We start from the raw sequence: 24,010 nt of genomic DNA, 5'->3' as shown, positions 1-24,010 counted from the left end.
TAGATGCATGTATATATATAACTGAATAACTTTGTTGTACACCTGAAACTAACACAGTTAGTTTCTTAATCACATATACTACAATGTAGCATTTTTTAATATTTTCAAAGAGCCATAATATGCATGTGTGGTCCTCTCATAAGAATGCAGAATAAAAGTCTCTATTAATGAGTCTTTAATTGGCAACCTGCACTGAGCCTGACATACAAGGTGGGAACATGTGATTTCTCTTCTTTGAAGAGTTAAAGTTAATGAGATTTATCATGAGCTTGGGAAAAGCATCCTGAATGCTATACACTGAACCACCGTTTCTACTTCCTAAGGGCAGCAAGATCTGTCTGAATCCTCTTAGGTTTACAGTGTTTAGGGAAACAAAATGACGATTGGGTCATGAGGCGTGCTCCGTGATGCAGCTCAGGTCAGACTTCCATCCCTGGCGTGAGAAGAGGCTGGCCAACTTCCCATGTGACATGACCCAGGCTGACTGAACCAACAAAACAGCCTGCTTCCGCATCCTGTGACTCTGTCAGCTTTGCTCAGTTCTGCCTCCTGTCTCACAGAAGCAGAGCCATGTGCCCCACACTCCTCAGCCTCCTGAGTATCGGTGAGTCCAGAAAGACACGGTCGGAGAGGGTTATGGTAGAAATTGGGAGGTCTTCACACCACTGACTAGGTTCCCTGGATGAGGGTGCACGGAGTGTGGGGTCCATGGGGACAAGCCATCTCTGACATGGTTTTTCTCCTAGGATTCTGTGTGAGTCTGAGGATCTGGGCAGCTGTGGGTGAGTCCTCCCCATCCCTTATTTCTCTGTTGAGCAGAGCAGTTGGGGCTGATACGGATGACACTGTGGGTCGGAGTGAGACCCCTGTCAGTACAGTGAGAGCCATGTGCCCTGTGGATCCCAGGTCCTCCTATTGGCCTTGATAGTCATCTTCACTCTCCCCAGAAGTTACCCAGCTCTGGACTCTGGACCTGAAGGCACAGTGTGAAGTCTGGGAGCTGGGTGCTAGGCCCACTGAGTCCAATTTCTATCATGAGAGGGGAGCAAGAGGCTGCACCTCACAGACCCTCCCCTACAAGGTGGCTCATGGCATCACCAACCGGCCCTTAACAGGATCTGCAGGATGCCCCCTGGACCTGACCCCAGGGAAGGGTCTGGTCATCAGGCAGGGCCACCTGGACCTTGTCACACATTTGATGTAGGTTAGCTAACAAAGGAGCCACGTTCAAGCTTCATTTCCTTCTTTTCAGTCAAGAGGTTCTTTCACTTGTTACCTGTGTTACTGTTAGTCGCTCAGTCGTGTCCAACTCTTTGCAATCCCACAGACTGTAGCTCACCAGGCTCCTCTGTCCATGGGACTCTCCAGGCCAGAATACTGGATGGGGTTGCCATTTGCTTCTCCAGGGGATCTCCCCTACCTGGGGACTGAACTCTGATTTCCTGCATTGCAGGAATTTCTTTACCATTTGAGCTACAGCAAATCCAACAGGGAAGACCTCTCCCTTCTTTTCCATGCATCAGTTTTTTTGTGATGTTTTCTTTTGCCTGCATCACACAGCATGCAGGATCTCAGTTCCATGATTAGGGATTCAACCCAGGCCCTTGGCAGAGAAAGTGCTGAGTCCTAATGACCGGACCACCCAGGAATCCCCAGTGTTTTGTGTTCTCAGAGAGTTTTCAACATTTTGTCAACCCAAGGAGTTCTTCTTCTCCTGATAAAAGAATCACTGCTGAGAATCATATTCTTAGAATCTCTGTGATGTCTGTCCTGGGTTGACTGTGTCTCTGTCTGTCCCCAAGCCCCAGGTGCCCTTGAGTATCAGGGTGATGCACTTTAGGGTTGGTGCCTTGAAGATTTGAAGGGGAAGCACTCCAACAAGACCAGTGGGGAGAGGGGACCATTCCTGTTTTCCTTTCAAAACCTGTGCCTCCTTCTCTCCTAGGTGAATATGACAAGCCCTCTTTGTCAGCCTGGCCAAGCCCCATGGTTCCCTTAGGACAGACTGTGACTCTTCAGTGTCACCTCCATTCTCCACTTAAGAGATTCAGACTGTTCAAAACAGATGGGACAAGTTTGCGTGAGCTCCATGGAAATCATTTCAACAACTTCACGCTTGGCCCAGTGACCAGAGAACATGCCGGGTCCTACACATGTTCCAGATTCTCCAGGTCTCTTGCTGTGTGTTCCAGATGCAGTGACCCCCTGCAGATTGTGGTCACAGGTAGGTGGTGTCCAGCCCACCCGGAACAGCAGTCTATGCAGGCAATCCCATCCTAGGTCCAAGTTCCTTACGTGGTCCAAGATGTACTCAGGATTTCCAGCCAGGAATGAGCCAGGAAAGAGAACCCACTCTGAGAGTTTAAACTCAGGGTGTTGAATAGATGGGGCTCTCTGGCAAAGGAAGTGGAGCCTCCCTAGGCATTAGTTAGACAGGATGCTGCCACTGCCTGCCACCAGGGAGGATGGAGAATGACCCTGATCCAGCACCTGCCACCCAGTAGGGAGCTGTAATCCCATATGAAGGAGATGGAGCCCCAGAGAGGAGTCCCAGGAATGTCTCCAGAGGCATGAGGTGGGGTCACAGATGGGGAAATGTTCCTTTTTTTCTCCACCTCCTTTCCAATCTCCTGCCAGTCATCACCCACATTCTAGATGAGTGTGAATGGAGTCAGGGAATGCATCATCAGAACGACCCAGCTCCCCACCACACATATTAGGGACAGGATGAAGCTGAGAGCATGGCAACCCACTCCAGTATTCTCGCCTGGAGAATCCTATGGACAGAGGAGCCTGGCAGACTATGGTTCATGGGGTTGCAGAGAGTTGGACAGGACTGAAGTGTCTGAGTATGCATGCATGAAGCTGAGAGCAGATCCAACAGCTAAGCAGTTTAGAATAAACACAGAAGAGGCTGGAGGGCTTGAGCAAAGAGAAACATAAAAGCATGAGCCAGAGCCTGAGAACAAGGTTAAAGAAAATGCAACAAAACACACAGGAAGGGTAATTGACTTTGATGGCTCACGGGGACATTTTTCACACCTTCAGATGTCAGGGGAAGTGCTGAGGTGGGGTGACTCACTGAAGCTCACAACCTCTTTGCTCCTAGGTGTGTTCACAAAACCCTCCATCTCAGCCCACCCCAGCCCCCTCATGTGTGCAGGAGAGAATGTGACTCTACGCTGTCACTCACCACTATTGGACAAATTTATCCTGCACCAAGAAAACAGCACAGGGCATTTCCAGAGACGTGGAGAGATGCTCACTCGTGGGCATGCCCCAGCTGACTTCATCATTGGCCCCATGACTTTGGCTAGTGCGGGCACCTACAGATGCTACGGCTCTCTCAGACACTCCCCCTATGAGTGGTCAGCTCCCAGCGATCCTGTGGACATCGTCATCACAGGTGAGTGTGGCCAAACCAGTCCCTTCTGCTCTCTGTGTCACAGATAGTCTGGTGTCTAGTCCAACATCAGTACTGGGAGAGAATGACAGGCATGCAGAGACAGTCACAAACTCGGGAGAGGAAACAAACCAGAGAGAGAGGAGGTGTGAAAGTGAAAGGGAAAAGAGAACAGAGTCCCTGCAATGTGCTAAGGAGAAGACACAGCCGGTGACAGAGTGTAGGAGCAAGAATGTGAAAGAACAACCAATGGAGAAAAATGTACCAGAGCAGGGACCCAGGCAATTCGCCGCTCAGGCAGCCACCGATGGTTGGTAAGAGGTTGGTTTCCCGCTTTCATGTCAGAGTGCCCTTGCTCTGTCAGCAGCACACTGTGATACCAGACGTCCTTGCAGTCTGGCCCCTGGGTGATCGAGATGAAGGTTGACACCCTGAAGTTGCTCAGCTTTGTGGTTTAACACATCCTTCTGCACAAAGAGGGGGGAGTGGTCCCTCTAACCCTCCCACTAAGGAGTCATGTCCAGGCCCTGAGGTCATGCAGGGCAGGATTGAACACTACCTCAAGATTGAGGTGGTCAAATATCCTGTGAGATTCTGGCAATTTCCACTCCATAATGTCTGCGTCTGGGTCAATACCATGTTTTCTGATGGTCCCAGCAGGAGTTAGTAGGTTACGTTTTTCAAAAGCAGCCCAATCTTGTTGATTTTTTAAATCTATTTTTCCTTATTTATTTTTGTTGAAGTTTAGTTGATTTAAGATGTTGTTAATTCCTGTTGTACAACAAAATGATTCAGTTCTTCATATACATATATTCTTTTTTTTAAAAAACGGATATTACTAGTTTGCATTCCCATCAACAGTGTAAGAGGGTTCCCTTTTCTCCACACCCTCTCCAACATTTATTGCTTGTAGACTTTTGGATCGCAGCCATTCTGACTGCATGAAATGGTTCCTCATTGTGGTTTTGATTTGCATTTCTCTGGTGATGAGTGATGTTGAGCATCTTTTCATGTGTTTGTTAGCCATCTGTATGTCTTCTTTGGAGAAATGTCTGCTTAGTTCTTTGGCCCATTTTTTGATTGGGTCCTTTATTTTTCTGGAATTGAGCTGTAGGAGTTGCTTGTATATTTTTGAGATTAATTGTTTGTCAGTTCTTGCATTTGCTATTATTTTCTCCCTTTCTGAAGACTGTCCTTTCACCTTGCTTATAGTTTCCTTTGTTGTGCAGAAGCTTTTAAGTTTAATTAGGTCCCATTTGTTTATTTTTGCTTTTATTTCCAATATTCTTGGAGGTGGGTCATAGAGGATCCTGCTGTGATGTATGTCGGAGACTGTTTTGCCTATGTTCTCCTCTAAGAGTTTTATAGCTTCTGATCTTACATTTAGATCTTTAATTCATTTTTTTTATTTTATACATAGTAGTTTGTACCTTTTTTATTTTTATTTTTTATTTTATTTTTAAACTTTACATAATTGTATTAGTTTTGCCAAATATCAAAATGAATCCGCCACAGGTATACATGTGTTCCCCATCCTGAACCCTCCTCCCTCCTCCCTCCCCATACCATCCCTCTGGGTCGTCCCAGTGCACTAGCCCCAAGCATCCAGTATTGTGCATCGAACCTTAGAAAGTGTTCTAGTTTCATTCTTTTACAAGTGGTTGACCAGTTTTCCCAGCACCACTTGTTAAAGAGATTGTCTTTTCTCCATTGTATATTCTTGCCTCCCTTGTCAAAGATAAGGTGTGCATAGGTGTGTGGATTTATCTCTGGGCTTTCTATTTTGTTCCATTGACCTATATTTCTGTCTTTGTGCCAGTACCATACTGTCTTGATAACTGTGGCTTTGTAGTAGATCCTGAAGTCAGGCAGGGTGATTCCTCCAGTTCCATTCTTCTTTCTCATGATTGCTTTGGCTATTCGAGGTTTTTTGTATTTCCATACAAATTGTGAAATTATTTGTTCTAGCTCTGTGAAAAATGCCCTTGATAGCTTGATAGGAATCGCATTGAATTTATAGATTGCTTTGGGTAGTATACTCATTTTCACTATATTGATTCTTCTGATCCATGACCACGGTATATTTCTCCATCTATTAGTGTCCTCTTTGATTTCTTTCACCAGTGTTTTATAGTTTTCTATATATAGGCCTTTTGTTTCTTTAGGTACATATATTTCTAAGTATTTTATTCTTTTCATTGCAATGGTGAATGGAATTGTTTCCTTAACTTCTCTTTCTATTTTCTCATTATTAGTGTATAGGAATGCAAGGGATTTCTGTGTGTTGATTTTATATCCTGCAACTTTACTATATTCCTTGATTGGCTCTAGTAATTTTCTGGTGAAGTCTTTAGGGTTTTCTATGTAGAGGATCATGTCATCTGCAAACAGTGAGAGTTTTATTTCTTCTTTTCCAATTTGGATTCTTTTATTTCTCTTTCTGCTCTGATTGCTATGGCCAAAACTTCCAAAACTATGTTGAATAGTAGTGTTGAAAGTGGGCACCCTTGTCTTGTTCCTGACTTTAGGGAGAACAGGGTGGGGATTCCCAAAAAAAAACTGGAAATAGAACTGCCTTATGACCCAGCAATCCCACTGCTGGGCATACACACCGAGGAAACAAGAATTGAAAGAGACATGTGTACCCCAATGTTCATGCAGCACTGTTTATAATAGCCAGGATATGGAAGCAACCTAGATTCCATCAGCAGACGAATGGATAAGAAAGCTGTGGTACATATACACAATGGAGTATTACTCAGCCATTAAAAAGAATACATTTGAATCAGTTCTAATGAGGTGGTTGAAACTGGAGCCTATTATACAGAGTGAAGTAAGCCAGAAAGAAAAACACCAATACAGTATACTAACACATATGTATGGAATTTAGAAAGATGGTAATAATAACCCTGTATGTGAGACAGCAAAAGAGACACAGATGTATAGAACAGTCTTTTGGACTCTGTGGGACAGGGCGAGGGTGGGATGATATGGGAGAATGGCATTGAAACATGTACAATATCATATGTGAAACGAATCAGCAGTCCAGGTTTGATGCATAATACAGGATGCTTGGGGTTGGTGCACTGGGATGACCCAGAGGGATGGTATGGGGAGGGAGGTGGGAGGGGGTTCAGGATGGGGAACACGTGTACACCCATGGCGGATTCATGTTGATGTATGGCAAAACAAATACAATATTGTAAAGTAACTAGCCTCCAATTAAAATAAATGAATTTATATTTAAAAAATAAAACAAAAATCTCAGTTCTGGAGACATAAAAAGAAAAGGACATTAAATGACACTCCATTTTAAAAATTATTAATTTTTTTAAAAATGATTTTAAATGACACCCCATATTTAAAGTTATGTTTGAATATTTCCCTGTGCTGGGTATCCATTACTGTGGGTCTTTCTCTCCTGGCGGTGGGTGGCCTTTGCATTGCAGTGCTTCTCTTGTTGCACACTTCTGGTTAGTCCTATACTTAGGACTAGAGTTACTTTGTGCTCTAAGATCAAGGTCTCCCTCTTCCAGGTCTGTCCAAAAAACCCTCTCTCTCAGCCCAGAGGGGGCCTGTGGTGAGGTCAGGAGAGAACGTGACCTTGGTCTGCAGCTCCGAGAGCACCTTTGACCAGTTCCATCTACTCAGGGAGGGGGACAACCTTGGGTGCCCGCTCGCTGGAGGGCAGGGCCCCCATGGAGTACTCCAGGCAGAGTTCCCTCTGGGTCCTGGGACCCCAGCCCACAGCGGTGTCTACAGGTGCTACGGCTCCTTCACTCACTCTCCCTACTCGTGGTCAGATTCCAGCGACCCACTGTTCCTGTCTGTCACAGGTGAGGAACCTCTTCCTGGCCCATGCTTTCTTGTTGCTATTCCAGCTTGCTGTTGCTAAGCTGTGTCCAATTCTTAGCGACCCCCTGGACTGCAGCACGAGAGACTCCTCTGTCCATCACCATCTCTGCTCCATGTATCACAGCCTTGTCCTGGTGAAGGGGCTTGCGTAACTCAATGAAGCTATCAGCCATGTCGTGCAGGGCCACCAAGACTGATGGGTCATAGTGAAGAGGTTGGACAACATGTAGTCCCCTAGAGGAGGAAATGGCAACCCACTCCAATATTCTTGTTTTCAGAACCCTAAGAAGATTCCCATGCTTCACAATGCACTAAATCACATTGTGTTGGCCAAGAAGTCCATTTGGGTTTTTCCATAACATCTTACTCTAACACTGAGCTCTGTCTCAAGGGCTCCGTGCTGGTGTCAGGGGAAACTTAGGGCTTCTGGAGAAATGGAGGCAATGAGAACCAGAGAGGAAGAGAGATGGTATATGGCATCTCAACCCTCTTCCACCTCCAGTATGGATGCTCCACATCAGAATCCTGTCTATCCAGGCAATAAAGAATAAGTTCAGGGTAGACCCAGGGGGAGGAGAGGCTGGGCTGATTTGGGAAAATCAGAGATTGCATTGGCTCCTTGCTCTTAGTCTTTTCCCAGAAGCAGCTCTGACATACAGGTGATTTCCCAATTAAGGAGCATAAACACTCATTCCCAGAGCAGAGAGAATGTCTCTAGTTTACAGCTGTCTTTCACCATCAGGCATATCCTTCCCACATCCTTCCACCATCACATCTCCAGGATGGAGGGTCTACTCAACACATTTGCAGAGAGGAACCAGAAGCTCTCCGCTCTCCCATCAGTGCTCTGAGGGATGACAGAGTCAAGGACAGCCAGGAGGCCAACCTTCCAGAAAGAATAGTCCTCATTCAGTCAGTATGAGGAATGTTACTTGTGCACCCCTGTCTTTTTTCTCCTAGAATCCACTACAAGTACTTGCCCATCAACCATGGATCCACACACCACAGAAGGTAAGCAAGATGGTCTCCTATCTCAGCAAATTTCTGAGTGACAGAGGGTTCCTGTGTGAGTGTTGACTCTGCCACCTCCCAGCTCTGTGACTTTGGGCTCCTCAACGTCCCTGTTAAGTTAGCATTTGAGACCATGGTCTGCAGGAGACCCACAGTGGGCATGGAGCTTCTCATGCTCTGTGACTGAGAATTTCTAAACTGGACAAAGTGGGTCAGAGTGACCTGATCCCATGCTTAAGGGTGATACTTAATTTCCCTCCACCAGGATCTTTGGGGATGGGTGTGGGGGGACAAGGGAAGAATTTTAGGGAGCACCTTAAATATGTGTTATTTCTCTGTTAGTGTTTTATGAACTAAACATTCCACAGTTCATATATATAAATGTTATGTCTTCTTGAGGATTCCATTCCAGGTCTATGTGGATGGAGGGGAAATGTATTGTGGATTAATGTGGTCTCCATTCATGCAAAAATGCCATGCCTTGTCATACGGGGCAGCAGACAATAACTGCTTCGATGCCCAGGAGACCTTGATTCAGACCTCAGCTGGTCTTGCACAGCCTCTTTACTTTATCCACTGCTAGCATCTCTCCTGGATGCTTTGGTACCTCCTGGGAAGTGGAGACCATAACTGATCAGGTTGACAGATGCTGACAGTTTGACACAAGGATACAATAAATCCCGTGTGTAGGGGCACAGCCTACTCAACAAATAACCAGATTTTCTTCCATTTGCCTGTTGGTAGAAGCACCACTTCCTCTAGAACACTCCAGCACATGGTACATTGTCCTTGGGCTTGTCATAGCCTTCACCTCTACCAGCATCATCCTTGCTGCTCTTGTCTGTCACTGGTTTTCTACCCAAAATCGTAAGTCTGAAGGTGGCGAGCTCAGCATCATCTGACCCAAAGGGAGGTGGGTTCACAGCAGAGAATGGCATTTTCACTTCCTGTAGGTTTAAACTGATTTCCGGTGTTGAGATCCCTGATGGAACATCTTCCAGAGACCCATGGAACCCTGTTCTTTTTATGAAAATATGTGTTGATTTATTCTTGGCTGCATCAGGTCTTGGCTGCAGCATGGGGGATCCTCATTGTGGAGCTGGGGTGCAGTTCAAGGCTCCAGAGCTCGTGGGCTCTTGGGGCTTAGTTGCTTCAAGGCAGGTGGAATCATAGTTCTCCCACCAGGGATAGAGCCTGCACCCCCTGCACTGGACGAGGGGGTCTTAATCCCTGGGCCATGAGGGACATTCTGAGCCCTGTTCTTCCCTTCAACCACAGCCATCTGTTCTTATTCCCTACATGATCTTGGGAATCTGCTGTTACACAGAAAAGGATGGTCCATAACAGAAGATGTAGGATGGGTCCATGGGTTTGCACAGGTTCATGAGACAGTCTGTGAATGGCTGGGCTTATATATGGCTGTATGTGTGTGTGTGTGTGTGTGTGTGTGTGTGTGTGTAGTAGACAGTCTCTACACCTGGGGTATACCCTTGCCTTTTTCTGGCTTTGATATCCCCATCAAAGATATGGAGGTCTGGAATAACTTCCTCCACCTCGAAGAGCCTTTACTCTCTTCCATTTGCAGATGTTGCCATCATGGAAGGAGAGCCCAATGAAGACCAAACAGTGAATGGCGAGGTGAGTCCTCTCAGGCCAAACCCTTGCCATAGCCTGAGCCCTTCCAATGCCCAATGCCCCAGCCTACGAAGATCACGTCTCAGTCCATCATTCACACCTCCTTCCTCTCAGGATCCTGCAGCAGAAGACGTGATATACGCCCGCTTGAACCATGGGGCCCTCTCCAAGAGACTGTTCACTTCCGCTCCCCTGAGCCCCATGGACCCCTTCACCGAGCCCATTATCTATGAATTCAATGTAAACCACAACCATGCTGAGCCCTGACCTGGCCCCGGGCTGTGAGCACATAGAGTGTTACAAATTGAGGACTTAGATCTCTTTTTTAAGGGGTTCCTCTGTGGACATTCCTTCTACTCCTCCAAAGCAGCCCAGCAATTCTGAGGTAACAGTGCAGTCCAAGAATTATAGGATCGTCTTCAAAAATCCCACAACCTCTTAGTAATCTCCTGGCTATTCTAGGACTACATTTTATCTCTCTCACCATTTGGGGAGAAGGTATACTCAATCACACATCTGGGTAGGTTACTATGATCATCCTTCTTTTTCTAAAATTCCAATAAAGCATAAAAAAATTGCCAGTTGATTCTTCAAGTTATTCAGTTATAAAAATACAAAACCAAAAAATAAAATGTCTATTCAGTAATACAAGACAGAAACAGACTTGTAGACTTAGAGAACAATCTTAGAGTTACAGACAGGAAGGGTGGGGAGAGAGATAGATTGGAAGTTTAAGATTGACATGTGCACACTGTTATATTTAAAATAAAATGCTTTCCATGAAGAATAATAAAATCAATGCTAGATGGCCTTTAAAAAGATGATGTATATCCTGTTTGAGATATCCAGTGTGGTGGCACTAGCCATGTGAGGCTGCCTGTGTACGTGCTTAGGTGATTCAGTCAAATCTGACTCTTTGCAAAGCCATGGATGATGTGTAGCTCGTTAGACTCCTCTGTCCATGGAATTCTCTAGGCAAGGATACTGGAGAGGGTTGCCATTACCTTCTTGAGGGGATCTTCTTGACCCAGGGATTGAACCCATGACTCTCATGTCTCTTACATTGGTAGGTAGATTCGTTATCACTGAGCCATTCGGGAAGCCCCTTCAACCTTTCCCAGCCATGTGCCCTGAGGGTGATGAGTTCCGGGTGTAGAAACATGATAACAAAATCTCCTTCAGTCTGGATCCGCAGTGGCCAATAAAGTAGTTACCCAGCCACGCTGTACAATGACTCTACACATATATGAAGTAAAGCATTCAGTTCCTCACTCACATCCACCACATTTCAAGTGCTCAGTAGCGTCATGTGCCCAGGTGCTATGGTGTTGTTCAGAGCAGATGTTTAAAAAGTCCCGTCATCACAGAGAATTTTACTGGATATTCCACTCCAGATCACTGACAGACTGCAGAGGGAACACTTGCCCCAGGGAGGCTTTGCATGTGTTGTGTTAATCCATCGATATTTGTACATTTTTTTCTTTTTTGCTTCTTTTCACTGAAGCAAAGGATTTGAGAATCTTGTGCCTTTTAAATTATCAACTGTTGGCACAATATGGCTTGGCTCAACCAAGAGGAGGGCTGAAGAGCATAACACCATGAGGACCCCGGCGTGAACTGAGCTGGCAAATGGGATGAAAATCAAGCTCCACGGAGCCTTAGTTGCTCCCTGAGGTCGTGTGTGTGATCTTTCCCCTGGCTTAGAACTAAATCACCCAAGAACTGTTTTACCAAGAGAAATGTCAGGATCACTTGAAGTGAAGACATGCTGGGGCTTCTGTGTTGCTACTGTGAGAGAGCATATACCACACTGCTGTGTGATATATCTGAATATGCATTCATTTCATAATATATGTAAGTCAGGTCATTACCTTGGATACCACATGGCTCTATGTCAATTATAACTCTGTGAAACTGGATAGATAGACGATACATGTGCTTCGTCGCTCAGTTGTGTCCAACTCTTTGTGACCCTTTGGACTGAAACCTTATAGGGTCCTCTGTCCGTGGGATTCTCCAAGCAAGAATACTGGAGTGGTTCGCATTTCATTCTCCATGATGATATGTAGATAGACACATAGATAGATCAATAGATTTTAGTGGTTGCAATACCACTTCGTGAGGTAGTTGATGACTTTAGCAGGATATTTCCTGTCTTTCTTAAATTTTGCTTCATGGAAATATATCATATGTATTAATATATGCATCTGTCCTTGATCAGGAACTCTGACAAGGACCATTCTTGTCTGACCCTGGAGTTTTTGTTGGTTGAAGAGGAGAGCAACATGCAGCATCAAAGGATGCTTTGAAGAGACAGAAATGACTCACATGCTTCCCCTCAAGGGGACAGAGACACAATCTGCTTTTTACAGACATGGGCCTGTCACTGGGAGAAATAAAGCCTGCCCTCTGGGCCCAAGAGGAAGAGTTGTGCTTTCTTGTGGAAGCAGAGTGTACTTTGCAAAACTCTCCAGCCCTCCTCGCTTGTCCACCCCTTGGTTCACTAGTTCTCTGAGGGCATCACTGAAGGTCACACTCAACACCTCGACTCTTCCATCTCGTATTCAATCACACAGTAAAAGAATTCAGCCCCCAGGGTCCCCCTGGCCCCTGCTGTCTTCTCCATCCACAGAGTCCACCCACAGCCACACCTGGATTCCAGCCACAGCCTGCCTGGGTTCTGAGCTCCAGACCCACACTCCCATCTCCAGTTCACCCTCCACATTTCATCTTTCGAACTCACATTTCAGAATCTGCTTTCTGCCCCAAATCCCTCCATGGTGCCCACATCTTCAGGGCAAACTCCAAACTCTTCTATCTAAATTCAATCCTGTTCATGGTCCTCAGAGTTGACCCCCCGCCCCCAACCTCAGCTCTCACCTTTTCTTCCCTCCAAATGATACTGGTAGAATTACACCACACACACACACACACGGAAAATGGGCCATTTAACATTTGTGTGCTCTCTCATATCAGCTCTTCTGAGAACACTCAGACTCAACAACTTCCTTTTGTACTCCCAATCTAAAGTAGACACAAAGGTAGACACTATCATTTCCATCACTTGTTAATGGGTTTTTGCCTTATTAAGGGGCAATTTTCATAATAAAATTCCACATAAATCATTTAGAATGCTGGTTGTCACACCCATATCAGAATAATTGAAGGTCAAAATTATTTATTTTTAATTAAAAAATTAAATTTATACTGTCATTTCCCTTTTCTCTACAAAAGCTAATATAATATGACCTTCATAAAGTTTTCTTATCATACAGTTTCTTGCTTATATATTCCATTTTTTCTTAAAAATAAAATCATCATCCTTGAACAGTGGACAGCACTGTACATGACCACATCAACTCCCTCTGTCCCCTTCAGTAAGCCCCTGGGTCCCAGGGTTCTATGGAATGTTCTTTTCTCTCTAGAATGTACCTGCTCCTACCCATGACTCTCTACCTCCTCAAGCAGCTATTCTCTCAAGTACAGTGTAGACGTTGTTGTCGTTGTTCGGTCACTAAGTCATGTGTGACTTTTGCAACCCCATGGACTGCAGCATGCCAGGCTTCTCTGTCCTTCACTATCTCCCACAGTTTGCTCAAACTCAAGTCCATTGAGTCTTGATGTCATCCAACAATCTCATCCTCTGTCGCCCTCTTCTCCTCTTGCCCTCAATCTTTCCCAACATCAGGGTCTTTTCCAATAGTCAGTTCTTTGCATCATGTGGTCAAATTATTGCAGCTTCAGCTTTAGCATCAGTCCTACCAATGAATATTTTCAGGGTTGATTTCCTTTACGATTGATCCGTCTGATCTCCTTGCTGTTCATGAGAGTCTCAAAAGTCTTCCCCAGCATTACAGGCTAAAAACATGTTCTTCAGTGCTCAGCCTTCTTTATGCCCAACTCTCACATCCATATATGCCTACTGGAAAAACCATAGCTTTGACTATAAGGACCTTTGTTGGCACAGCACTTTCTAATACAGTGTCTAGGTTTGTCACAGCTTTTCATCAAAGGAGAAGGGTCTTTTAATTTCATGGCTGCTGTCACTGTCCACAGTGTTTTTGGAGCCCAAGAAAAGAAAATCTGTCACTGTTTCCACTTTTTCCCTAATATATTTTTCTTCTTTTTTTGCCATGAAGTGCTTGTACCAGAGTTCAGGAGCTTCATTTTTTAAAATGTTTACAGTGTAGACATGGAACCCAGTTATTTTCTTGTGTCTTCTTTTATAAAAATAATTGATTATTAGCATTTGATGCCCTCATTCTGCAGAATCTGAGTTCTTCAAGCACCTACAGAAGATGGGTTTACCTGGGTCATGAGTGTATTTCTGTTATGTAGCATCAATGCCTGGTACAGAGTAGGTGCTCTGCGATAATTTAAGAACTGACTGAAGATGAGAAGTAAATTCCATTTCTGGAGGGGACTGGGAAAATAAAGTTCTGAGTCCTATTTGGAGCCAGACTGTCCGGGACTGACTCAGGATGAGAACCTGGACCCCACCCTCTAGAGCAGGCAGTTAGACTGGGCAGAAAAAGAGCTGAGACCTCAGGTCTGGGCTGAGATGCCTCCTGAGCCCTGCCTGAAGACATCGGTGCAGGGTTCACGGAGGGTCAGCCCCCTTGCTGGGGGTCCACAGCCGTGGGAACCATGAGGGGCAGCAGTAGCCCCCCAGGGACCACATCCTGTTTGTCTTCTAAGGCCCCATGGTCTCTTCATCTGTACAGGGCGGGGGCGGCTGGGCGGCCAGAGCTGCAAACATGCCTTTTATCTTCTCTGAGCTTCTCCTCCTCCTCCAGATGTGCAGGGCAGGGAGGGGATCGCATGAGTGCATGGGATGCCCACCCCGCCTCCAGTTCATGGGAACCTCAGTGCTTGGGCACTGGAGGAGCCAGGGATCCTCACAGGGAGAGAATCAGCCCAAGCTTTTGGTGGCAAATCTCTCACTTCCAGGGCTAAGTCTGGGCCAGAGGACCCCAAGCCCTGCAGGTGAGTCTTCCCAGGGCTCCTGGGTCCCCATGTCTCACTTCAGCCCCTGGAAATTGGTGGGGGAGGAGGTGGGGGCACTGGGATTCCAGAGTGATGCTGATGAAACCTGGAAGGGCTCCTGAGCTGAGCTGGGGAGTGAGGGGTGGGGAGGTCCTTGGACTCAGCCTCTGACTTCCTTCCAGGGACCTTCCACAAACTCACCATCTGGGCTGAGAATCTTTTGGGCAGCTCAGGGTGCCCATGTGAATACACCGTATGCACAGATGGAATGTGAGAGTGAGTATGCAGACCATCAGAGATTATACTGCAGTTGGCCTGCACTATTTGAAGAAAGAAATGGCAATGCATTCCAGTATTCTTGTGTGGAAAATCCCATGAATATTGGAACCTGCCAGCCTACAGTCCATAGTGTTGCAAAGAGTCTGACATGACTGAGTGACTTCATTTTCTTTCACTTTATTTTAAAATTTATTTATTTTACTGGTTCTGTTTTTTAATCTCATAATATTTATATTTTATTGAAGTGTAGTTGACTTACAATGTTTCAGGTGCACAGCAAGGTGATTTTCAGTTATACAAGTATTCATACATTATTTTGCAGATTACTTTCCATTTTAGGTTATTACAAGATATTGACTATAGTTCCCCATGCTATACAGTAAATCTTTGTTGCTTGTTGCATATCTTTTTTTAAAAATTAGAAATCTAGCATTGTATTTGTACTTCTATTTTTAAATTTATGATATATTCCACATCAGTGTTATGCTACACTGATAGTGAAAGCATGAAGTCAAGCTTGTACCTTAAAAGTATGTTAAAAGTAAATGGAAAACAATGGCAATGTTAATTGTGGGAGGAAATATTGACTTGCATTATGTTACTGGTAGGCTTTCCTGGGGACTCAGATGATAAAGAATCTGCCTGCAACGTAGGAAGATCTCCTGAAGCACGAAATGGCAACCCACCCCAGCATTCTTGCCTGGAGAACCCCCATGGACAGAGGAGCCTGGCGGGTTGCAGCCCATGAGATCACAAAGAGTCAGACACGACTGATGGGCTAAACTATTCTCAAGGCTCTGAACTTGAAAGGTATAACACTTTCCCATTCATATAGAGATAAAAAGTGGCAGAACAGACAGAACTTTTTGTCTTGTCAGGGGCTTAAAGGGACATTATGACCAGACCTGCATGGACAGCTTCAAGAACAGAGGATTCCAGGATTAAAAGATTTCCCAGTGGAGGGGACGTAAGTATAGCTATGGCTGATCCATGTTGATGTATGGCAGAAACTAACAATATTATTCAGTTCAGTTCAGTCGCTCAGTCATATCCGACCCTGTGACCCCATGAATTGCAGCACAGGCCCCCGTGTCCATCACCAAGGAATATTACTCAGCCATTAAAAAGAATGCAGTTGAATCAGTTCTAATGAGATGGATGAAACTGGAGCCTATTATACAGAGTGAAGTAAGTTAGAAAGTAAAACAGCAATACAGTGTACTAACACACAAATATGGAATTTAGAAAGACGGTAATGATGACCTTATATGTGAGACAGCAAAAGAGACACAGATGTAAAGAACAGTCTTTTGGACCCTGTGGGAGAAGGCAAGGGTGGGATGATTTGAGAGGGTAACGTTGAAACGTGTGTATTATCATATGTGAAGCGGATCGCCAGTCCAGGTTTGATGCATGAGACAGGGTGCTCAGGGCTGGTGCACTGGGATGACTCTGGGGGATGGGATGGGGAGGCAGGTGAGAGAAGGGTTCTGGATGGGGAATACATGTGTGCCCGTGGCTGATTCATGTCAATTTTTGGCAAAAACCACCACAATAATGTAAAGTAATTAGCTTCCAATGCAGAGTTCCTAAGAATAGCAAGGAGAGATAAGAAAGCCTTCCTCAGCAATCAGTGCAATGAAATAGAGGAAAACAACAGAATGGGAAAGACTAGAGATCTCTTCAAGAAAATTAGAGAGGCCAAGGGAACATTTCATGCAAAGATGGGCTCAATAAAGGACAGAAATGGTATGGACCTAACAGAAGCAGAAGATATTAAGAAGAGGTGGCAAGAATACACAGAAGAACTGTAGAAAAAAAGATCTTCATGACCCAGAAAATCATGCTGGTGTGATCACTCACACTCACCTAGAGCCAGACATATTGGAATGTGAAGTCAAGTGGGCCCTAGGTTCAGGATGGGGAGCACATGTATACCTGTGGCAGATTCATTTTGATATATGGCAAAACCAATACAATATTGTAAAGTTAAATAAAATAAAATTAAAAAAAAAACAACAACAAAGCTAGTGGAGGTGATGGAATTCCAGTTGAGCTATTTCAAATCTTAAAAGATGACACTGTGAAAGTGCTTCACTCAATATGCCAGCAAATCTAGAAGATTCAGCAGTGGCCACAGGATTCGAAAAGGTCAGTTTCATTCCAATCCCAAAGAAAGGCAATGCCAAAGAATGCTCAAACTACCACACAATTGCACTCATCTCATACACTAGTAAAGTAATGCTCAAAATTCTCCAAGCCAGGCTTCAGCAATGCATGAACTGTGAACTTCCAGATGTTCAAGCTGGTTTTAGAAAAAGCAGAGGAAACAGAGATCAAACTACCAACATCTGCTGGATCATAGAAAAAGCAGACTATACAGCATATTAAAAATCAGAGACATTACTTAGTCAACAAAGGTCCATCTAGTCAAGGCTATGGTTCTTCCAGTAGTCATGTGTGGATGTGAGAGTTGGACTATAAAGAAAGCTGAACACCGAAGAACTGATGCTTTTGAAAAGTGGTGTTGCAGAAGACTCTTGAGAGTCCCTTGGATTGCAAGGAGATCCAACCAGTCCATCCTAAAGGAGATCAGCCCTCAGTGTTCATTGGAAGGCCTGATGTTGAAGCTGAAACTCCAATACTTTGGCCACCTGATGCAAAGAGTTGACTCATTTGAAAGGACCCTGATGCTGGGAAAGATTGAAGGCAGGAAGAGAAGGGGACAACAGAGGATGAGATGGTTGGATGGCATCACTGACTCAATGGACATGGGTTTGGGTAGACTCCGGGAGCTGGTGATGGACAGGGAGGCCTGGCGTGCTGGGATTCATGAGGTCGCAAAGAGTCAGACATGACTGAGCAACTGAACTGAACTGAACTGAAAATAAATAAATTAATTAAAAAAAAATCCTCTCCAGCACCACAGTCCAAAAGCATTAGTTCTTCAGCACTCAGCCTGTTTCAGTGCTTGGGCAGCTGGAGGAACTGGGGATCCTGATTAGGAGATAATCAGCCCAAGGTTTCAGTGGGAAATCTCACTTCCAAGGCTGAGTCTGGGCCAGAGGACCCCGAACCCTGCAGGTCAGTCCTCCTGGGGCTCCCAGAACCCATGTGTCACTTGAGCCCTGGGAACTTGGTGGTGGGTGAGGTGGGGGTACTGGGATTCTAGAGTGATGCTGGTGAAACCTGGAAGGGCTCCTGAGCTGAGCTGGGGACTGAGGGGTGGAGAGGTCCTAGGACTCAGCCTCTGACTTCCTTCCAGGGACATTTCACAAACCACCATCTGGGCTGAGCCAGTTTGGGGCAGTTTCAAGGTGCCCATGTGAATACACCATATGCAGAGTTGGAATGTACAAGTGAGTACATAGAACATCAGGGAGTATGCTGTAGTTTGCTTGCACTACTTGGAGAAGGAAATGGCAAGGCATACCAGTATTCTTGCTTGGAAAATCCCATGGATGGAGGAGCCTGCCAGGCTAGAGTACATGGGGTCTCAAAGAGTCAGACACGACTGGAAAACTTTACTTTCTTTCATTTCATTTTAAAATTTATTTATTTATTTATTTTGCTAGTTACATCTTTAAATTTCATAATATATGCATTTTATTGAAGTGTAACTGACTTAGAATGTTCCAGGTGCACAGTAAGGTGATTCAGTTATACATATACACACATAGTTTTTTCAGATTATTTTCCATTTTGGTTATTACAAGATATTGACCATAGTTCCCTGTGCTATGCAGTAAATCTTTGTTGTTTGTTGCATATCAATTTTTAGTTTAATTAGAAAGCAAGCATTCTACTCATACTTCAGTTTTAAAATTTAAGGTATAAATTCCACATCAGTGTTATGCTACACTGATAGTGAAAGCATGATGCCAAAATCCCACCACGTCCACGTTAAAAGTAAGTGGAAAGCAATGGCAATGTTATGTGGGAAGAAATATTGAATCGCTTTATGTTACTGGTGGGCTTCCCTGTTGCCTCAGATGATAAAGAATCTGCCTGCAATGTGGGCGACCTGAGCTCGAGCCCTTGGTTGGGGAAGATCCCCCATGGAAGAAAATGGCAACCCACTCCAGTATTCTTGCCTAGAGAATCCCCATTGACAGAGGAGCCTGGCGGGCTGCAGCCCATGGGATCACAGAGAGTGAGACATGACTGAGCGACCAAACACAAGCACAATGTTACTGGTGGGAGGACAAATGATTTCAGTAGTTGGGGAGCTGATAACATTTATCCATTCAAAGGGAGAGCCACACATCTCTGGATCTGACTTCTAATTGGATCTGTTCCTTCAGCTCTAACCCTTGCACTCTGCTGTCTGTGCTTAGTCATGCTGACTCTTTGGTAAAAGAATGTTGCCTAGAGCTTGTAATATAGGAGAACCCATTCTCAAGGCTGGAGAAGTAAATGGCAGCACACTCTAATATTCCTGCCTGGAGAATTCTATGGACAAGGAGCCTGGTGGCCTACATACAATCCATAGGGTTGCAAAGAATTGGACATGACTGAGGGACTAAGACTATTTTCAAGGCTCTGAACTTGAAAGGTATAACACTTTCCCATTTGTATAGAGATAAAAAGTTACATAACAGACAGAAACTTTTGTCTTGTTGGGGGCTTAAAGGGATATTACGACCAGACGTACATGGACAGCTTCGAGAACAAAGGATTGCAGCATTAAAAGTTTTCCACAGTGGCAGGGACGTAAGTATAGCTATGGCTGATCCATGTTGATGTATGGCAGAAGCCATCACAGTATTGTAATTGTCTTTAATTAGAAATAAATAAATTAAGGGGGAAAAAAACTTGGACAGGAATTCTCTGGTGGTCCAGTGGTTGGGAATCTGCCTGCCCAAGTAGGGGACACTGGTTCAATCCCCAGAATGGGACAATTCCACATCCCATGGGGCAAGTAAGCCCGTGGGCCACAAGTCCATGTGCCTAGAGCGGGTGCTGCTCAACAAGAGAAGCCACGGCGATGAGAGACTCTGCACCACAGCAAAGAGCAGCCTCGCTTCCTGCAACTAGAGAAAGCCAGTGCACAGTGATGAAGACCCAGCACAGCCATTAATTAGTTAATTAAAACACTGCAACAACCAGCTACACCTCTTCCCCTTTTAGTGTGTGTGTGTGTGTGTGTAAGTGTAAGTGTGAAAGTATGAGTTCACAGGTGGGTGTTTAACCTGTATTTTTTTCTCCTCTCCTTGGAAAATTCTTCCCCATGGGCTAGGGTTATTTTACATTCAGTAAACACTGTTGGACCATCCCACCCCTTCAAGAAAAAGCCCATCTAACTCAGATAAGATGATTCTTTGGGACACAAGTTCACCACCTTTTTGGTCTGCTGGCTTTCCAAATAAGGTCACTATTCCTTGCCCAAAGACCTCATCATTCTGCCCAATGACAAGTAACGTGAGGTTGGACTCAAAGCACATTCATGAGACATCGGCAGAGGTGTCATTCATTGTAGACAAAATCCATAGACGTCACGCTCACAATTGGTATCTGTGGTTTAAAGAAGATACGCAGATGGCCAATAGGCATATGAAAAGATGCTCAGCATTGCTCATTAGTAGAGAAAGGCAAATCGACACTGCAACGAGGTACCACCTCATACCGATCAATATGGCCATCATAAAACAGTTGATGAATAATAGATGCTGGAGAGGGTGTGGAGAAGAGTGAAACCCTCTTACACTGTTGGTGGAGTGGAAACTGTTGCAGCCACTGTGGAAAACATTATGGAAGTTCCTCAAAAAAACAGAAACAGAATTTCCATATGATCCGACAATTCCAATCCAGAGCATATATTTGGGAAAAAAAAAAACAAACAAAAAACTATACCTTGAAAAGATTCATGCACCTCTATGTTCACAACAGCACAACTTACAATACCCAAGGCATGGAAACAACCTAAATGTCCATCGACAGATGAATGAGTAAAGAAGATGTTGTATGTGCCTATACACACACACAATGGAATACTACTCAGACATTTTAAAAATGAAATTATGCCTTTTGCAGCAGCATGGATGGACCTGGAGACTAACATATTAAGTGAAGTAAGACAGAAAGAGAAAGACAATTATCATATGATATCACTCATATGTGGAATCTAAAAGGAATGTGCCAGAAGCCAGCACGGGAGTTCCCACCCATGACAAAGGTCATGCGGAGAGGATCTGACATGCAAAGGCGAATCAGAACTCGAGGGGCCCCCTGGACCTGCCTGAGCATCTACCCCAAAACCAGAATCTGTCGGTTTTACTATTTTACAACTTTCACCAACTCCTCTGACATTTACGGGGGGCTATCCCCGACCACCTTTCTCTGAAGGAAATCAACTTAGAGTTCTAGTTAATAAGTCTCCTAGGTACAATAGGTGTGTCCCAATTCAAATCCCTCAGATAGCTTTCTCACTTGCCTGACAGGTTTCTGGACTCTTACAGCTACGCATGTGATTGTTCACAGCCTCCCAACCACGAGAGGCACAGGAAGCTTAAGATAGTCTAACAATTCAGAGCTTCTCGGGGAGTTAGAAATTGTTAAAATAGAACTAGTAGAGGATTTCTTTGTTGAGCTAATACTTGCTGCCAAGTTTCCACATCCCCTGTATTGTGTCCTTGGGAGTATATTAACTGACATAGTTGGTATATAGGGAAAATAAGTAGTAACCTTGGTGTTAACAACTTTGGACCCTTGAGTTAATAAATACTTTTCTTGTTATAGCCCACCACACCTTTGCCCTATAGGAATGCAACTTTATCTAATGCTTTTGGAGGGTGGCGCCTGACTTTAGAATAATCACCTTTAGAGAAAATAAGTTTTCTGATTGACTAACCATTATTCAGAAGAAAGGGTCGTAAAATGTTAACAGGCCTCCTGGCCAGAAGATGATGTAAATCACCTAAAGCCTTTGCATTTGATAAGTTTGCAGAAAGACAGCCTAGCTTCGATAAGAGTCAAGGACTGCTGACCTTGCATGACTCTACACCCCCTATTATCCTCTATGCACAACTTAAGCTATAAAAGCTACTTTGGAAAATAAAGTTGTGGGCCATGCTCATCAGGCTTGATCTCCCCGTGTCGTTCTTGCTTCCTTTTCTCTCCTTTTCTTCTCTGTTCTTCCTTCAGGATGACTAATTTGGAGCGTGGGGGCCCTCTGAGACCACTTATTTGCCCGGGCTTCTAAGACCCACTCGAGAACGTGCCTAAGGTGGGGCACTTTCCACAATTTGAGAGGGTGCCTGTGGCCTCCATGGTCAGTGCAAACCTGATGTCACAGGTTTTATTGGCTTTCTGTGTAAACCAGTTAGTTCAAGCCTCTGTCTCTTCGTTTTGCTATCCTTTCACCAACGCTGTCCTCCCAAGGGAATCCCTGGATCCATCCGGGGCTGGACCCTGGTAGGAATGTATCAAAGAAACAGAAACAGACTCACAGACATAGAGAACAGGCTTGTGGTTGCCAAGGGGGAGGGAAGGATTAGGAGTTTGGGATTAGCAGATGAAATCTATTTAGGCATAAAACGGACAAACAATCAAGTCCTACAGTATGGCACAGGGACTTCTATTCAGTATATTGCCATAAAGCATAATGGAAAAGAATATATGTGTCAACCTTAGTTTTCTGTACAGCAGACATGATTTAACTTCAAATTTTTTTCTTAATTTTAAAAAATGTGTGTTTATATATCTACAATGAAATATTACATGGCAGTAAAATGCACAATGACACCATTGTGCAGTAATCTGCAGTAAAATGCAGGTGACAAAGCTCAACATTCAGAAAACGAAGATCATGGCATCTGGTCCCATCACTTCATGGGAAATAGATAGGGAAACAGTGGAAACAGTGTCAGACTTTATTTCTTTGGGCTCCAAAATCACTGCAGATGGTGACTGCAGCCATGAAATTAAAAGACGCTTACTCCTTGGAAGGAAAGTTATGACCAACCTAGATAGCATATTCAAAAGCAGAGACATTACTTTGCCAACAAAGGTCCATCTAGTCAAAGCTATGGTTTTTCCAGTGGTCATGTATGGATGTGAGAGTTGGACAGAGAAGAAAGCGAGTGCTGAAGAATTGATGCTCTTGAACTTTGGTGTTGGAGAAGACTCCTGAGAATCCCTTGGACTGCAAGGAGATCCAACCAGTCCATTCTAAAGGAGATCAGTCCTGGGATTTCTTTGGAAGGACTGATGCTGAAGCTGAAACTCCAATACTTTGGCTATCTCATACGAAGAGTTGACTCACTGGAAAAGACTCTGATGCTAGGAGGGATTGGGGGCAGGAGGAGAAGGGGACGACAAAGGATGAGATGGCTGGATGGCATCACCGACTCGATGGACATAAGTTTGGGTGAAGTCCAGGAGTTGGTGATGGACAGGAGGCCTGGTGTGCTGTGATTCATGGGGTCGCAAAGAGTCGGAAACAACTAAGCCACTGAACTGAACTGAACTGAACTGAAAATGCACAAACTGAAATGACAAAGAATACAGATCTATTTTGAAACATGATATTAGGAAAATAAAAGGAAATTTTAAGAAGGGTGACTGTACTCTTACTCCATTACATACATAATAAACAAGAGGACACCAGATTTATTACTTACAGAGCATCACTAATGTTAACGTCCCACCCCCAGCAAAATAGTGTGGAATCACTGCCCTTACTGAGCTTCTTTCCTGTCTATGAACAACAGCTGAACTGGGTGTATGTCTGCCGTTGGAGTCCTGAAACAGCTGGACTATTTTGTCCCAGTTTGGAGTTGATTGTTCTGGACACCCCTCTCACTCAAGAATTCTGGACTTTGGAAGTTTCTACCTTACACA

The 24,010-nt window shown here is 44.6% G+C and overlaps 1 protein-coding gene across 3 annotated transcripts; it reads left to right on the top strand.

Moving 5' to 3' along the window:
• The first annotated feature begins 487 nt into the window (after positions 1-487).
• LOC102400603 (putative killer cell immunoglobulin-like receptor-like protein KIR3DX1) lies at positions 488-10,482 on the top strand. Of its 3 annotated transcripts, XM_045163566.1 has the most exons (9): positions 488-604; positions 747-782; positions 1,946-2,224; positions 3,110-3,406; positions 6,940-7,239; positions 8,219-8,269; positions 9,014-9,136; positions 9,855-9,907; positions 10,019-10,482. In XM_045163566.1, the coding sequence occupies exons 1-9, from the start codon at positions 571-573 to the stop codon at positions 10,169-10,171; spliced, it is 1,326 nt and encodes a 441-aa protein (XP_045019501.1). In that variant the 5' UTR covers positions 488-570; the 3' UTR covers positions 10,172-10,482. The 3 variants fall into 3 exon arrangements, with proteins under 3 accessions (XP_045019501.1, XP_045019503.1, XP_045019502.1); XM_045163568.1 differs by lacking the exon at positions 9,014-9,136; XM_045163567.1 differs by lacking the exon at positions 747-782 and having other exon boundaries at positions 520-604.
• The last annotated feature ends 13,528 nt before the right edge of the window (positions 10,483-24,010 follow it).

The sequence above is a fragment of the Bubalus bubalis genome, chromosome 18 (assembly GCF_019923935.1).
Source record: "Bubalus bubalis isolate 160015118507 breed Murrah chromosome 18, NDDB_SH_1, whole genome shotgun sequence".
NCBI lineage: Eukaryota > Metazoa > Chordata > Mammalia > Artiodactyla > Bovidae > Bubalus > Bubalus bubalis.
This window is presented reverse-complemented; position numbering and strand designations above follow the sequence as displayed.